Below are 17887 nucleotides of genomic sequence, written 5' to 3'. Positions count from 1 at the left end.
GGCGCTTGCTGGTGAAATCAAATTCTCTTCCCTTCAGTCTGATCTGATTATATATGAAGCAGCATGTCATTTTCTGATATCATGAGCTGCTGCAAAGACATTCTGAAATCCTGTTGTTTAATGTTGTGGAAGTTCTCTTGCTTAATACAAATTGAGGGTATTAATAACAGAATATAAAACAAAATCAAGTCATTTTTGAAGCATGGGAACCAACTCTCAATCAATCTCTGTGTCTTTTTTTTATTTTTTTTTATACACACCTTACACAAACACTATGGCTGTAATCCAACGTCTACAAGGCCACAAACCTTCTAGGCAGGGTTATAATAATAATAAAATTTCACAATTCTCATTTCTACACCTGCAAAAATAAACATGCTGTTGTTCTTCTTAGATTAAAAAGTTAAACATTAATAGAATTATAAATATTAAAAAAACAAACAGTAGAACGTAGACTAAGTATTTGTTAATAAAGAGAAATGTTAAAAATGTAAACGTTAAATATTAATATGAATGTAAGAAAACTGAAAGTGGAAAGTAGTCAAGAAATGCCATTTCTTTTGCTTTATCAGCCGTCTTGGATAAATTTGTTCACTGCGCTTTTTCAGTGAATTATAGAAATTTGGACAAAACTTAAGACTAATCTACAATTGAATTAAAGACATCTTATAATGTCGGGTAGACAGCTTACTAAAATATGCCATGGCAAATATCAAAGATAAGATTACATTTGTTGAATTTTAAGTTTGAATGAACTTATCTTCCAACTTGGCTAGTTTTATAATGCATGCCTATGTTATTTGTTATTCAGTTTTTTAGTTTCACTTTCATATTTGTATGTCTCTTATGCTCACCAAAGATAAATTTATTTGATCAAAATCACAGTAAGTTATGAGGGAGATATTTTTTTATATTGTATTATATTGTAATATATGAGTATTATATAAGTAATATAAAAAATTATTGTATTAGATATTGTATTTCTTTATTATACGGTAGTACCATGAAATATTACTGCAATTACAACTGTTTTCTATTTGAATTTATTTTAAAATATTATTTATTTCTGTGATTTTCAGTATCATTACTCCACTCTTCAGTGTCACATGGTGCTTCAGAAATCCTTCTAATAGGCTGATTTGTAATGTTGAAAAATGTTCATAAAACTACCTTTCAAAAGTTTAGGGTAAGCAAGATTGTTTTTAAAGGAGATTAATACTTTTATTCAACAACGACACATTAAATTGATCAAAAGTGACATTAAAGATATTTATAATGTACCATTTTTTTTTTAATAAACCCTGTTCTTTTGATCTTTCTATTCACAAAAGACTGCATACTCCAGGTAGTATTAACTACTTTTGTTGCATATTTACAGATTTATAATTAAAGTTAATCCTCGGCACAGATATTTGTAGTGAGAAGTTGTGGAGAGTGTAATTAAACAGATCAAAGATTTCTGATGTTCCCTGTGTTCCCAGAGGACTGTGGGAGATGGTGAACTGCTAATGACAGATAGCAAAGACATGTGTAGTCATGTACAGGACATTGGGATTTTTGCTTATCAAAGTATAATTTAATTCAAAGTATAAAGGCATGCAGTTGACCTGTCAAAACAAATTACGTGATTAACAGCTTTGCTTGACACTTGATGATTGATTCCAGAGCTTTAGCTGCACACACACTTCAAATACTTGTAGCCCAGTGCAGTTTTTCTAGAGCTTAGTTCAAATCTGCCTTGGATCTTTTGATTTTTGTTGTGTTTTTTGTTAAGTATGATCAAAAATCCTGACTCTCACTACTGGATAATGCAGGATTTTGTTAGTTTGCAGCTGCGATGTGACATTCTACATAGAAATGTGTGGAACTTGACAAGTGAGGAGCTGCAAACAGCCCAGCACTCCTCTGTTAGGTAAAGCTTTGAGCTAGGCACGTTCAATATGTTGCTCTAGTTATTTTATGGAGTTCAAGGTTTTCCGGCACGATAAGAGGTGTGTACTCAACATTTAACACAGATCACTCACTCCACACCCTGGAGGAATGTGTAACTGAAAGAAAAATCATGAATGAAAGTCAGTTGTTTTTGCTTTACTCTTCAGTGAATTAATGTGTCTCTTCTAAAGTTTCAGAAGAGTTCTCAACTACATGAGTTCTTAACTATTTCTCATCCAATTCTCCTCAAACCAAATGATCTGAGCTACTATCTACATTCATTTTATACTATTTTAGTTTGCCAAACAATTACAATTTTAGTCTCATCATTATTAAATATATATTTTAGTCTATTACAGTATAGTTCTAAATCACATTACATATATATATAAAATATAATAAATTTTTTTGTCTCATCATCATTAAATATATAGTTTAGTCTATTACAGTATAGTCCTAAATCACATTATACAGTATATATATATATATATTAGGGGTGTAACGATATGCGTATTCGTATTGAACCGTTCGGTATGAGGCTTTCAGGTTCGGTACGCAGTACGCATTATGGACCGAGCGGTTCGTTGGACTAATTAATTATATTTGGAAAATAAAAAAAATTGTGAAATATAATGATATGCGTTCAACAAGGTAGCCCAATAACCCAAACGACGTAACAGGCACCGCCCCTGACACCCCCGAAGAAGAAAAAAGCACCAACTTATATGTTTATGTTAGGCTACTCAGTCAGGCGCTCGCTCACTCAGTAATACGCGCTGAAGGCTCGTTGCAAAATGGCCAATGCGTTTAACAGACCAGAAATAGAAGATCCTCCAATAACCAACAGGTCTGGTGTTTGGGTGCACTTTGGATTCCCTGTAAGCTATAATGGTGATGGCAAGAGAGTGGTGGATAAAAAAAACAACGATATGTCGCATCTAGGGTACACCAGCGGGAATACAAAAAAAAAAAAACACCAGCGGGAATACTTGAAACATGTCAACTCATTTACGCCGACATCACCTTAGTGTGTCAGTATCTGGGAAAAGACTAAAAAAAGGAGAAACATACACGCAACAAACTATCCCCGCAGCATTTAGACAGACATTTCCAATGGATTCAAACAGGGCAAAAGACATCACCACGGCGATTGGTAGGCTACATTTACGTTATAGCCGCGGATATGAGACCTTACTATTTACCATTCATTCTATCATCACCATTATAGCTTACAGGGAATCCAAAGTGCACCCAAACACCAGACCTGTTGGTTATTGGAGGATCTTCTATTTCTGGTCTGTTAAACGCATTAGCCATTTTCCAACGAGCCTTCAGCGCGTACTGAGTGAGCGAGCGCCTTACTCTGTAGTGGAAAACATAGGTTTTAAGAACATGCTTAATGTAATTGAGCCCCGTTACAATATTCCTTCACGAGCCCATTTCAGACAGACCGTAATTCCTGCTTTGTTCCAAAAAACATAAGCCCTATAGAGAACCAATTGAGTAAAAACACACTCAATATAAAGAGTTATAGAGTTCCATATAAAAAGTTACATCTTTGTATTTGTTCATAACTAATATAACATTTTCATTTTTTTTTATAAGGAGCTGTTTTTGTTTTATACAGTATGCTGCTAAGAAAACACCATAGAAGATGGGTAAAGAATAGCTCCATCATTGTTCAATGTAAAAAAAAAAAAAAACATACTTTGTTAGTTTTAATAAATAAAACATTTTTTAAAAATCAAGGAAATTTATCTGCCAATTTTTTCTTTTTGCTGTATCTAAATGTACCGAACCATCCCAATCCGTGACACAAGTGTATTGTATCGAACCGAACCATGAATTTTGTGAACCGTTACACCCCTAATATATATATATATATATATATATATATATATATATATATTAGTGGTGGGCCGTTATCGGCGTTAACGTGCTGCGTTAACGTGAGACTCTTATCGGGCGATAAAAAAATATTGCCGTTAATCTATTCTCAGAGTTGGGATGGTAGCTGGGTCTATACTAGGCGAGCTATGATGACTTTCACCTTGATATTTTAGCGCGGATGTATACCTAGCCAAATCTGTAGGGGGCGAGAACTAGTCTTTAAACCTGTGTGTATGCCTACTGTGTATGCCTACTTTTTCAAGCACTTTGTGATGCATTTTGGAAACAGGACATGAGCCCCTGGTCTAATGCACCACCTGGCTTGAGAAACCCGTTCTCAAAGACTTAACGTTACTTTAGTCATTATTTTATTTGGGTAGCACACATATTCTGAATTTATTTAATTTCAGTTAATGCTTATTTTTGTTTTTATGGTCTTAGTTTCAGTTTAATAAATGATAATAAATTAATAATTAAATTAATCTACAATTACTTTAATCTGAGTGATCAGATTTTTTCAATCAGATATTGACTACACTGCCTGAAAATAAATAAATCAGATTTCATTGGTTGTACATTTATAGTACAATGACAGTGCAAAATAATTTATGTGCAATTGTGAACAAAAGCTTAATGCTGTCCTGTCATTTGATTTTGATTTGCTGCATTTGTTTGCACAGTCAGACAAGAAGTTTTATACTGTATGCCCAAAAACTATAATAGCTGGAAAAATCAGTCAGCTAAAGCTTTTTAGCAAAAGAGCTGCTTCATTATTTTTTTTCGAGAGCTGCCTTCAGTGATTTGCTAGTTTTTTACTTATTTAATAAACTGTCACTGATCTGGCAGGTGATGTAGTTTACAAGAGTATTGCATCAGGACAAAAATACTTTTTTAGGAAGCAGTTTCATATGTCAGTAGAACCAAGTTCAAAGAGTTTTCAGATCTAAAAACACTAATACAGTAAATGAAGAACAAAAAAGACAGATTGACACTTTTTCCATGGACATATATATATATATATATATATATATAAAAGTAGGCTCTTGTAGCTCTGTTAACACAACTTTTTTCTCCATCAGCATGTCATGATTTTTTTTATATGGCTCATATCTTTTTGTCAGCTTTTGCCTTTTGTAAATGTACATGTCAGGATGTTGATCTAGTGTTTTTTAGCATAGCATTTTTAATGTACCATGCCAAGTTGCATTAAAAGTAGTTTGACTGTAAAAAAGCACATCTTGAGATTGCTCCTGTACGTTTGTTTCATACCGTTACGCTCTATCTATCTTGAATACATTAACACGTCCTGTATGAACGATAGTGTCTTGGAATGTTATAAATTCAAAACATTGCTATGCACATCATCTTTGACATTCTGTTGATGACTGCTCAACCCTGAATCTGTAATGGTGTTACACTGGAAGTCAAGGGTACAAATGTTCCTGAGATTTTAAAGCTGAATTTTATTTTATTTTTTTATTTTTTTGCTACAATGCTATTAAAGAAAGAGTTCACCCAAATTGAAAATTAGCTGAAAATGTTCTTACCCATCCAAAATGTAGTTTATTTCTTTATCAGAACATCACAATAAGTAATCCAAATGAAGTTAAAGGCTGCATGTTTCTAATCGACAGATCCATCATTAACTTCAAACCAATGCTTCCAGTATAAATACAGGTCCTTTCTTCAAAATATAGCTTTTGCCAATGAAAAATTAATCTAGTCTGAATCAGGAGAGAAATATGCACAGATCAAGAACTGTTTACAAGCAAAAAGACTTCTAGACAAATATAGAAATAAATATAGATAACTTGTGGATTGTGAGTTTTTTTTAATCAGTTGATGGAAGTTTCATTCTAACTAAGTTATCTAGTTAAATTAAATGGAACTTTTTAATTTCAATAAAAATATTAAACACTTTTTAGGTCACATGGCTAGACATTTGTACTATGTGTGCATCTCATGGACACAACTGATCAATAAATTAAAAATTAGAATTACCTGATACGGTAACTGATTTGTTGTTTATTTTGAAACTGTGTATTTTATAGTTTATACTAGTGCCACTCTCTGCACTGATGAGCTGAAATGACTGTTTGTAGTAACTGTTGGCATGTCACACACTGTCAATAGAGCATAACCTATTTTGAACCTTGAACTTCCCTTATAGCATGTAATGGTTTATTTTTAATAACCTATTTATTATCCTTTCAGCAATCATTTTATTATAAGATTCATGCACTGGAAGCTCATGGCTGTTGGAACAGTATAAAATGAGGTTATCAGGGTTCAGCAAGTCTGGGTTTTGACGCCTTGTGTTAGGTGTGAAGCTGTGCTTCTGCTGCCAGATTGAATTAAGAGTGAGAAACTGCACTGCAACTACTAGTGAAGCTGCATGTTAGTGAGACTCCGAAGGTTTGGCGGCTGCTTATTTGCTTCTATTTTTGATGATTAATTAATCCTTTATGAATTGTACTTTGGTAGCTTTCCTTTTCTTTATATGATTGAATATGTACCGTACATATCAAGCAATAAATGATGGAAGGGGGTTTTTAAGTTGAATATCATAATGCCAAATATAATGCAGACACACATTTTATCCTAACAATTCATATCCGATCTCCTTTAAAAGAACAGGGTGGGATTGTTTATGTCATGACAGTCATTGGCCAGCAGAGGACAGACTAGAGTGGCTTTTCTTTGATATACCTGTTTTCATTTTAAACCATAATGGACATACAGCTACATAATCACTCAGCTCTCAGTTAATATCAATAGAAATGGGGACCACAAACCAGAAAGAGCAGACAGTGTCTGTAGCATTCTGTTACAATCTCGCTCCCAGAGAATGAATCCATTGTTATTGGTTCAGGGCACATTTGTGGTGCTGGGGAATAGTAAATGACGGTGCACTCAGAGGAGATGCAGCGATGACTAGGTAATTGTACGGCAAACAGTGACTGTTTCTTTAAAGCTCACCAGCATTTTTGTAATGTAAGTGATGTTGAACCATAATGTTAAGCCAAGTAAACAACCCACAATGTACTTTCTCTACATCTCCATCTTTTTAAATTCTTATCACATGCTGTGTGACTGGAAAATCAGATCACATGATGCTTTAGCAGCTTCTATGCTGGTTCCTCTCTGGAGGTTGAGTAAGTGCTCCAGTTTATTGTTTTCTGGCCAGAGGTGCAAACTCTCCAACTAAGCGCTTTCCTTCATTCAGTGAATCACTGCTGGTGTAATACATGACAACAGTAGGGGTCTGAAAGTTAAAATGACAGTTATTTTTCCATAGAGAAATTTTACCTTAGACTCAGAGGTTATAGAGCAATTATCAATGCATCTGTAGAAGCAACAAGTCAGTGTGATTTCAACATATATTATTTTGGAAGACTTTCATTACTTGAAATCAACTTCAAATGAAATCAAATAAAATATAAAAAATTATGTTTATTTTATCTCAGCTACTTCACAAGGCAGCATTTCTCATTTTCATTTAGCTGAACTTGATATACTAACTAAAATAATAATAAAAAATATATCAAAACAAAAATAAAAAATCTAACAGTACCTCAGTGGTACTAAAATAACAATAGTGGTCTAATTTTTTTTACATTGATATTGGATATTTATTCATGCTTGTTCGTTTATGATTCTTTTTTTACATTTTACCAATGCTGGCAACCATAGTTATTCTTTAATACTACTAATAATTTAATATAACTGCCTGTAGAAGAAAATGTATGTCTCACAAATAAGATTTATTTTTCACACTTTTGGTGATAATGTATTAATGTCTATGATTTAAAACTATAGATTTTTTTATTATTATTATTAAAGGGATAGTTCACTCAAAAATCTAAATTATGTCATTAATAACTCACCCTCATGTCGTTCCAAACCCGTGAGACCTCCGTTTATCTTTGGAACACAGTTTAAGATATTTTAGATTTAGTCCTAGAGCTCTCAGTCCCTCTATTGAAGCTGTGTGTACGGTATACTGTCCATGTCCAGAAAGGTAAGAAAAACATCATCAAAGTAGTCCATGTGACATCAGAGGGCCGGTTAGAATTTTTTGAAGCATCGAAAATACATTTTGGTCCAAAAATAGCAAAAACTACGACTTTATTCAGCATTGTCTTCTCTTCCGTGTCTGTTGTGAGAGAGTTCAAAACAAAGCAGTTTGTCATATCCGGTTCACGAACGAATCATTCGATGTAACCGGATCTTTTTGAACCAGTTCACAAAATCGAACTGAATCGTTTTAAATGGTTCGCGTCTCCAATATGCATTAATCCACAAATGACTTAAGCTGTTAACTTTTTTAATGTGGCTAACACTCTGAGTTAAAACAAACCAATATCCCGGAGTAATTAATTTACTCAAACAGTACACTGACTGAACTGCTGTGAAGAGAGAACTGAAGATGAACACCGAGCCGAGCCAGATAATGACTCGTTCACGAGTCAAGAACCGTTTCTGTCAGACGTGTCCGATTCGAGAACCGAGGAACTGATGATACTGCGCATGTGTGATTCAGCGTGAAACAGACCGACACGCAGAGCGTCTGAACCAAACTGATTCTTTTGGTGATTGATTCTGAACTGACTCTGTGCTAATGTTTTGAGCGTGGGTAAACCGAAGGCTTGCAGTCATCGCCAATGACGCCATTACGTCGAGCGCAAAAGAACCGGTGAACCGTTTTCTTCAACCGGTTTATTGAATCGAACTGTCCGAAAGAACTACTGGTGAGCTGAAAACTGATGCAACCGGTTATTGACTCGAGAACGAGTCAGTCTTTTGTTCGTTATCTGGCTCAGCTCGGTGTTCATCTTCAGTTCTCTCTTCACAGCAGTTCAGTCAGTGTACTGTTTGAGTAAATTAATTACTCCGGGATATTGGTTTGTTTGAACTCAGAGGGAGTGTCAGCCACATTAAAAAAGTTAACAGCTTAAGTCATTTGTGGATTAATGCGTATTGGAGACGCGAACCGTTTTAAACGATTCAGTTCGATTTGGTGAACTGGTTCAAAAAGATCTGGTTAAATCGAATGATTCGTTCGGGAACCGGACATCACAAACTGCTTTGTTTTGAAATCTCACACAACAGACACGGAAGAGAAGACAATGCTGAATAAAGTCGTAGTTTTTGCTATTTTTGGACCAAAATGTATTTTCAATGCTTCAACAAATTCTAACTGACCCTCTGATGTCACATGGACTTCTTTGATGATGTTTTTCTTACCTTTCTGGACATGGACAGTATACCGTGCACACAGTTTCAATGGAGGGACAGAAAGCTCTCAGACTAAATCTAAAATATCTTAAACTGTGTTCTGAAGATGAACAAAGGTCTTACGGGTTTGGAATGACATGAGGGTAAGTTATTAATGACATAATTTAGATTTTTGGGTGAACTATCCCTTTAATTTGTATTCATATTTAATTAATAATTTATATTAACTTATTATGAAATTGTTTTACTTATTTTTTCTATCAAAATATACATTTTGCATATTGTACATTCTAATGTTTTGATGCCTAATTTTTGTAGCATTTACTGTAAGATTCTACAAACAAAAATCATTTGTTTATTCAGATTTGTATTATCGACCATTTATGTCAGTTATCACCCAAAATGTCTAAATAATTATCAGCGAATGATTCAGAGTTTGAATATCCCTGTCCTATATAGTAGTTCTATTTCTGATTACCTCATGGCTTACAGCATGGATTACATCATATTATTACATCTCTCTATTGAGAATTTACATAAAACTTTATGGAGAAAACGATTGGGAAAATTACTTGCGTTCCCAAGGCTGGTGTAAAGGTGGATTTGTTACATCTCAGCGAGAACCTGCGTGAAATAAAAGAGATCATCTACTGTACCAGTAACCTGACCCCGTAGGTCTCGTCTGTGAACTCTCCTTATACTGACATTTCACTAATGGCCACGCTCAGAGCTGACGGGTGTGCAATTTCTATCAGCAGGCATTAATCAACTATTAATTAACCATTTCTTCCAGCCTGTGTTCAGTTCACCCCTCTTTTATTTGTAAAAGGGGGTGCTCCATGGCAATTGCTTCATCGTTTTGCGCTCCTTCTCCACCGCCCTCTTTCCCCCCCCCCCACCTCTCTCTCCCTCCCTCTCGATGTTTGGCTGCTAGGGAAGAGCGCGTGTCTCCATCAGCACCATTTAGTCTGTGCGAGGAGCACCAGTGAATCAGTAGACCCAACTGTATTGGTCAGGGAGAGGTGGGCAGCTGGGTCAGAAGAACCAGCCCACGGATCTCTCAACCCACTCCAATAAAAGCTCCAGTGATTTCTCCTCCCCCGTCTCCCTCACAGTGACCTGTGGCGTGTGTAGGAGCTGGCACCAACCAAACCACCCAAAGCGCTCAAGTGCTGTTTGGACCGAGTTCTTTGAGTGCGTGTTGACAATCGAAAACAAGAGGGCAGCAGGTATTAGAGCGACTCGCTTTTCATGGACTTTTCTGTAGTTCTCATCATCACTGCTCTTTCGATGTTGGATTAAATGAAAGGACCTTTTGTGTAAGATGAACGAAGACGCCAAGGAAAAAGGGACCGGCAAGCAAGCATTACGCAAGAAGAAGGGCAAAAAGGTAATAAGAAAGCTACTTAAACATAGAGATCTTTTCAGTTTAACGCTCGGGGCTTGTTTAAATCCTCCTTTTATGGCATTTGGAAAGGTTAATGGTGGTTGTTGATGTTGAAAAGCACTAGACGGGGATCTGGAGGAAGCTTCTCTTTTGTTCTAGAGCGTCTGAAGGGGTGTGCTCAGGGTGGCATGGTTTTGTTTTGAAGGTGTTTGACAGTACACTTTCAGGGGGAAACCAACCTAGACGCTGATTCTGGAGCAGGACCTTCTCTTTGTTTGGGTTTGATTTTTTTTACAGGTGCTGGTTTTGATTATTGAAAATAAATACAAATAAATAAATAAACAGAAATAAAAAGCATATTTAAATAAAATGATCTGTATATGCACAACCATTGCTCCATAAAAAGTGAAAACATATCTGTATTTCTTACAAGAGCTGATCCTTTTAAAAAAAATTTTTTTGTTTGTGGAACCTGATGTCATCATGTGGATTCTGATATATTAAACAATAATTTTGGCTTGAATTAATCCGATTACTTATATTTTACACAAAAATTTTCTTCATATCTATGTATGACTCTTCTTTTATAATAACTAAGATATGAATACTAGTCTTATACGCATCTTTAAATTCATTTTGTTCTTTTGTATACTTACTCCGGACAGATGTTTTCTCTGTCTGTCTGTCTCTCTCTTTCTCTTTCTCTTTCCCTCCACCCACGCCGTCTATTCTCTGCACGAGCAGTATAATCTGCTTAATTGCAGCCATTCAGTTGCATTGGCAGGAGCTGTATCTGAGTCAGCGCTGGGTGGTACTAGCTACGGGTCAGCTCTGCTGGCTTTACAAGTGTTTGCTTTAAATGTTTCGGAGAATTTGAGGAATTCCCTTTTGTCTTGTGTAACAGGTGCAGTCGCTGCTTTCGCATAGTGATTCAAAGGCAGCATTTCATAAATTCAAAGACAGTCATTCTAATCAGAAGTGAAATATGTGTGTGTACATTTGGCAATCGCACTGACAGCGCCATCTCTCTTGGTCTCTTTATGCTACCCCAACCTGTTGCTATGCACACTGGGAATGTAAAGCAAACGTATATATTTTGGTTTACAAATATATATTTTACCGTGTTTGTTACAATATGTTTGAATATTCATTTGTAGTGGGTATAATGAGTAAAATCTTATTTTTAAAAGCGTTATTTTATATTACATTATCACAATATTTAATATAGGAAGTTCTTTGGAAATTAAACTGAAAAAATATTTTTTAGATTTTTAAAGACTTTTTTTAGATGCAAGACTTTTAAAGGCAACTCATTGTTTGTGTATAATCACAATATATATAATTTGCTAATAAAATATATAAAACTGCATTTTAGTTCAGGCTTCGATATAACTAAACTCAACTCAACTAAAATCCCTTTAATAATGAGTTCTTGTTTGGGACTCACCCTGCTTTATTTTTTTTTGTTTTGCTTCATGTTTTCATAAATCTTAAATGTAACTAATGTAAAGCATTTAAAACAACTGAAATGGGGTCCATTTCTTTTGAACCCCATCGACTTTCACTGTGTAAAAATGTCATTTTACAATATTTCCATTTTATTGTTCTTTAAAAACTTGGCACCAAAATTACAATTAACACTCAGAAATTAACACTTTATTTTTAAATACTTTAGAATCCTATCCATTGTGGTTACCCAGAATCCCCAGAGCATATGGGGTTTGAATGGGTCCATTTAAAGATTAATTGGTGTCCAGGGCGACACAGAGGACATGAACCATCGCAGGGGTTTGTCTTTGTGTGTTGGTCGTATTGTTAGAGCTCAATAGAGCAGGAAATCAGACAGTGTTCAGGTTTTTCATAACTCATTTTCTGGTTAGACTCTATGGAAGCATATGGGTAGCGATATTCAATTTGGAATGTAATATGCAAAATGACAATGCAATATGTAAAATGACAATGCATTTCTGTATTTACATTTACATTTTCCATTACATTTGTGCAACGATTGGTGCAAAATGAAAATGAAAATTAAATGACATAATTTTAATTTGCCATTTCATACACCAGTTTTAATATGTAAAATGAAAACTAATTTTAACGCTTTATAAGTTGCAAAATTAAAATGAAAATGTATTACAGAAATGCCTGAAAGAATGAAAAGACTGTGCTGAAGGTGGAGCTATTTGACCAATCAGATGAAAGGAGCGCTTCAGCGCCGCCCACAAGTGCGAATGAAATATTGAAGCCATAAACCGAAATGATCAAAACGTACACGGTCTTGTCCATGTTCTCTCACTTGAATCCTCTTCTTGAGATTTGAGTCTCTTGACCTTGACCTTCTGCAAGCCCCGCCTTGTTCACGCAGTGATTGACATGGCGGGAGGGGGCGGAGACGTGATCAGCTCGGAATGCATTTTCAATGTGCACATTGAATTTTGCTACATTCATTGTGGGACACTGAATGAAAATGCAATCGAAGTGTCTTGACTGTGAGTGTTAATGCATTTAAGAAAAATAGCATTTAAATGATAATTTTGCCACAGTTTTTGCTTGAACATGTTATACATATCTAATCATTTCTGTAATACATTTTCATTTTAATTTTACAACTTATAAAGCGTTAAAATTAGTTTTCATTTTACATATTAAAACTGGTGTATGAAATGCCAAATGAAAATTATGTAATTTCATTTTCATTTTCATTTTGCACCAAACGTTGCACAAATGTATTGGAAAATGTAAATGTAAATACAGAAATGCATTGCTATTTTACATATTGCATTGTCATTTTGCATATTACATTCCAAATTGAATATCGCTACCCATATGCTTCCATAAGACTCGTCCCTGTCAATGAATATTATTCTTTACCACCAATTTGGAGAAACAAAAGATGAGAAAACAACAGTTAGAGATGTTTTGTCTTGGTAAATGCCTTGCTAGAATATAAATACAGCAGCTTTGGATGAATAGTCTTCTGGGTAATAAACTGAACCTGATCAGGAGAGAATAAAATCACATTTTATATTGTTAGCAGATTTGCTTTATCAATTTCGGTTTGCCAATTTTAATGTAACATAGACAACACTGTCAAATCAGATTTCAGATCATATCACTTGCATCATGACAGTGCGATTTAAAAAATTGGATGCGCAATGCGAACAAAGCCTTTGTCATCTTTCTCTGGCTATCCGTAACTGTAATTCAGATATAGCTAAATAATTTTAATTTCAATTTCAGACAGTCAACATGGCTGGTCGCTCCTCCCCACATGTTGGAGAGAAAATGGCCGTGCGGTACTGATCCAGATCATAATCAGAGGAACAGAGAGAGCCAGAGACTAAGAGAGGCTAAGAGAGTGTGTTAGATGGGTTGCGAGTCGAAAGATGCTTTCTTTAGTGGCTGATGAATTGAGACTTTCACATGTCATTTCCTTTTCACTGCTCCCAAGTCAATGAGACCCCAACAGTAAACCATTGGGGGAGTTTTTGGGTCAGTGGCTGTGAATAAACATGCGTCTGGAGTGAGAGAAAGAGAGAGAGAGCGCTGTCTGGGCACTAGGGAACCTGAATCATTGGCAGGTGTGTGTAATGGGTGTCGCCATGGCAACCAAAGGCCTGCTGAGGAACGGAGGAAGCTGCCGTTTAGATGACTGAACTGGGAATCCCTGCTGATCGCAAAAGGAGCGTCTGCATTTTATATTTAGCATTTCCATTGCAAATGGTTGTGGCAGCATCACTGCTGTTTGCTGTGCTGTACTGGTTTCCTTACTGTAATTTTAACTACTTGTTTAAGTAATGACTCTAGTGAGCTGACTTGCTGTCTACTGCCTATGTAGACTGAATGTGCAGGTAGCAGCAAAATTAAGCTTTTTTTGGAGCTATCAGTTAACATTATTTCAATTTTTTTTTTTTTTTTGAGAATCACGTTTAACGTCTGTGAAGCAAAAAACAACAGTATTACCTATGATGCTATGCAAATTCCACAAATCAGAAAATTGATTTCTGCAATGAATGTACACTCCTATAAAGCAGCATGATTGACGTATGTCAGATGTCAGTCATCTTAGCTATAAATTACTATTGAAAAACAGCCCAGTTTGTAAGACCAGAGACATAAATAAACATGCGCACACTGGAATTAAATATATATTTTTTAAACATAATGAAAATGTGCGCACCATATTTTTGGATCTGATTAAGAAAATGGTTTGTTTCAGGCGTTTACATGCTTTTTTCTTTCTTGTTGATTGGATTAATTCAGGTCTGCACCACAATTTCAAACCGGATGAAAATTTATTTGGATACAGCTCAGTCGGGTCGATTTAAGTGTTTACATGAAGGCTTTCAGTTTAATTGATCAATCTGATTATAAACCGAATTATTTGGGTGTATGTAAATGTATCTAGTGTATTACAGAAATAGTGCATCTCATATGTCCTTCACTTGATACTCCACTCACAATTGATTTCAGTAGAGTTTGGCTTTAGCACTTAGGCCTTGGTGATACTGCCTTAGAATTTGGCCAAAAGATGGAGTCATAGACAGTGTTGGGGAAAGTTACTTTTAAAAGTAAAGCATTAAAATATTACGTTACTCCCTTAAAAAAGTAACTAATTAAGTTACTTAGTTACTTTTTATGGAAAGTAATGCATTACGTTACTTTTGCGTTACCTTTGCATTACCCTTGCGTTAGGGTTGTGCCGATAGACGATAGTATTGTGTATCGACGATTAGGGCTGTCGCGGTTAAGAAATTTCCCCTGCGGTTATTATGGGTGGCTAAATAGCGCAATATGCGGTATTACCGCCGGTTTTATTTTTTTTTTTACATACCTAATTTATCCTGATTTTGCTGCATACAAAGCTCTATCATTGAGTTATGTAGCATATATTGTTGCTTTTTTTAACTGACAGAGACGTTTTAAAACATTTTTATTTATTGTTAAATGCCAAACAGCAACAAGAACATGCGTTTTCCAATAATTTTTTTTTTTTTTTAAGAAATCAAGTTCTAACATGTATTACATGTATGTGCGCGCGACTTTGGACAGCAGCGGAAATCTAGACTGATTATCGCGTCACCACTGGCCCACCAGGACAGTGGATTCACGCTGGAGTCGATGCACTCCTCAAGCAGATAGCATGTGAGCTCGTTATCTGCTCACGCTCTCTTGGGAATGGGCACTGACGCAGAGGTTGTCCGTGACTTCAGCAGGTATGCCTGTTACTTTCACGGCTGTATTTTACAGATTTCGCAAAGGCTTCAGCTACTCCTAATTGTCGGCCGGTCTCAGCTGTTCTTTTTGATGTTGCTGCGCGATCTGATGCTTGAGGGGGCAGCTGCGCTGGATGACAGGGGATACTCGAAAAGGCTTAACATGGCTTAATGTACTAAGACAGTGATATTAACAGACCAAACTCACTAAAAATCATACTAATAAAGTATACTATCTATAAAAAATCAGATGAGCCCTGAATATGAATGCAACTCGTTTAATAACACGTTAAGCCTTTTCCTCCCATAGAAAACCGTTATAAGAAAACGCTTAATGTGGCTTAATGTACTAAGACAGTGATTTTTAAAAACCAAACTCACTAAACATTATACTAATAAAGTAGTATACAATGTACAAAAAACAAAACAAAAAAACAGATGATCCCTGAATATGAATGCAAGTCGTTTAATAACACGTTAAGCCTTATGATGGTTTTCTATGAGAGGAAAAGGCTTAACGTGTTATTAAACGCGTGGAATTCATATTCAGGGATCATCTGATTTTTTGTAGATAATATACTTTATTAATATGATGTTTAATGAGTTTGGTCTGTTAATATCACTGTATTGGTAGCCTACATTAAACCACATTAAGCGTTTTTCCCGTTAAGCGTTTTAGAATGTCCCGATGACTTCAAATTAGATGTATTGCAGTGTCACAGGAACCTTTTTTGCAGCACATTTTGCATATCGGCTCATCTATATTCGCTGGCTCGTCCTTTTCATTGGGTTGAAAGCCAAAATGTTTCCAAACTGGCAACGTGATATTAGGTTTTGGGACGAGATCGAGCGCCTCCCATCGTTTCAGCCGGCCTATTCAAAACTAACGAAGCACCATAAAGCTACAACGGCTCACGAGAAAATTACAGTCGTGACCATATTGTATCATTAATATAATTTATTTAACATTGAATGCACAGTGACAAATTGAAAAAAAAAACAATAAGGCCACAGCCTCATAAAAAAAAAAAAAAAAACCTGAACACTGCGGTTGCCGCGGTTTCTGCGGTTGCTATCTTTCCTCTGCGGTTTGCTTGTCAATAGCGCGGTATTACAATTTTGCGGTTATCGCGACAGCCCTATCGACGATAGTCAGAGATATCGATGATAGCAGATGTCTCTGTCGATAGTCAAGGGCAAAAGAGTATTAGAGCCTGTAGTCGGTGAAGAAGTTGTAATGTAACAAAATACATAGTTTTGGCCATTGCAAAGTCTCCATCCACAAACAGACATACATCGTCTGCAGATATAAGGTATTTCATTGCACTTTAACAAGTAATCTGAACGTCCTATATTTTAGCAATATTTTAAACGAGCCCTGGACTTGGACTTTAAATGAAAGCTACTATAGATTTTCACCGTTGACTGATTTTGCTGAACATTTAGACGGATAACTTCCGTGCACAGATGTGGCAAATTTGTCACAGGACGCGCGATATGACAGTTGCGTCCGACTATATATGAACTAGCTGTTTTAAATACAGTATTTTTATATTTAACGTTAGTTTATCAGTATGTTTGAAAGAATATTTTTTCGATTATTGGTGATTCCATAATCTCTATCTCGTGCACCTGCGTGGTTTAAAACACCAAATAGTTATGCTATGACAAGAACAAAGAGTCTCTCTCTTGCTCCACCCATGCACGACAATATCGTGTATTGTCGATCTCACGGGCTGACGATATGACGATTTGAAAAATGTTGTATGAATGAATAAACATTAGGCTGAAGGAAAATTAAATTCACGTCTGTATAGCAGAACACAGGAGAAAAAGGTTCAATACTCTTTCAGCAATAAAAAAAGAACAATGAAGAACAATTGTTAGTTTATCTAAAGTCATTTTTGCGTATTAGTATAGTTGAACTGGATCATCAAAGGTCAGCAGCAAAGACATTAGTTAGTAAAATGAGATAAGATATATTTGTGTTATTTAACATATTTAAATATTGCAGGTTTGCGTAATATTCTGAGTTTGCATTTCACTGTTATAATTCATTTTGATGAATACTAAATCTTTTTTTTTGAGAGTGGGATGAATTAATGAACATTCACATTTAGTCAACAACTACATCATGTTCACACCGCACACACAACGCCTCTGTACTTCCGATTTCTCCAAATATGGGGAGACTTGTGAGTAAATAAATGGGAAAAAGTAA

General features: G+C 35.6%; 1 protein-coding gene across 2 annotated transcripts in view; it reads left to right on the top strand.

Moving 5' to 3' along the window:
• ank3b (ankyrin 3b) overlaps nt 1-17887 on the top strand; it is a 231517-nt gene that overhangs the window by 32285 nt on the left and 181345 nt on the right. The window contains exon 1 of one of the 2 annotated variants that reach the window (XM_059531829.1): nt 10024-10450. The exons of the other annotated variant lie outside the window; for it this stretch is intronic. Within the exon in view, the coding sequence (XP_059387812.1) occupies nt 10385-10450 (66 nt within the window). The 5' untranslated portion in view covers nt 10024-10384. Of the gene's footprint in view, nt 1-10023; nt 10451-17887 lie in introns of those variants that run through there. 2 annotated transcript variants of the gene reach the window in all.

The sequence above is a fragment of the Carassius carassius genome, chromosome 40 (genome assembly GCF_963082965.1).
Source record: "Carassius carassius chromosome 40, fCarCar2.1, whole genome shotgun sequence".
Taxonomy (NCBI): Eukaryota; Metazoa; Chordata; class Actinopteri; order Cypriniformes; family Cyprinidae; genus Carassius; species Carassius carassius.
Note: the sequence above shows the minus strand (reverse complement) of the source record. Positions and strands in the feature narration are given on the sequence as shown.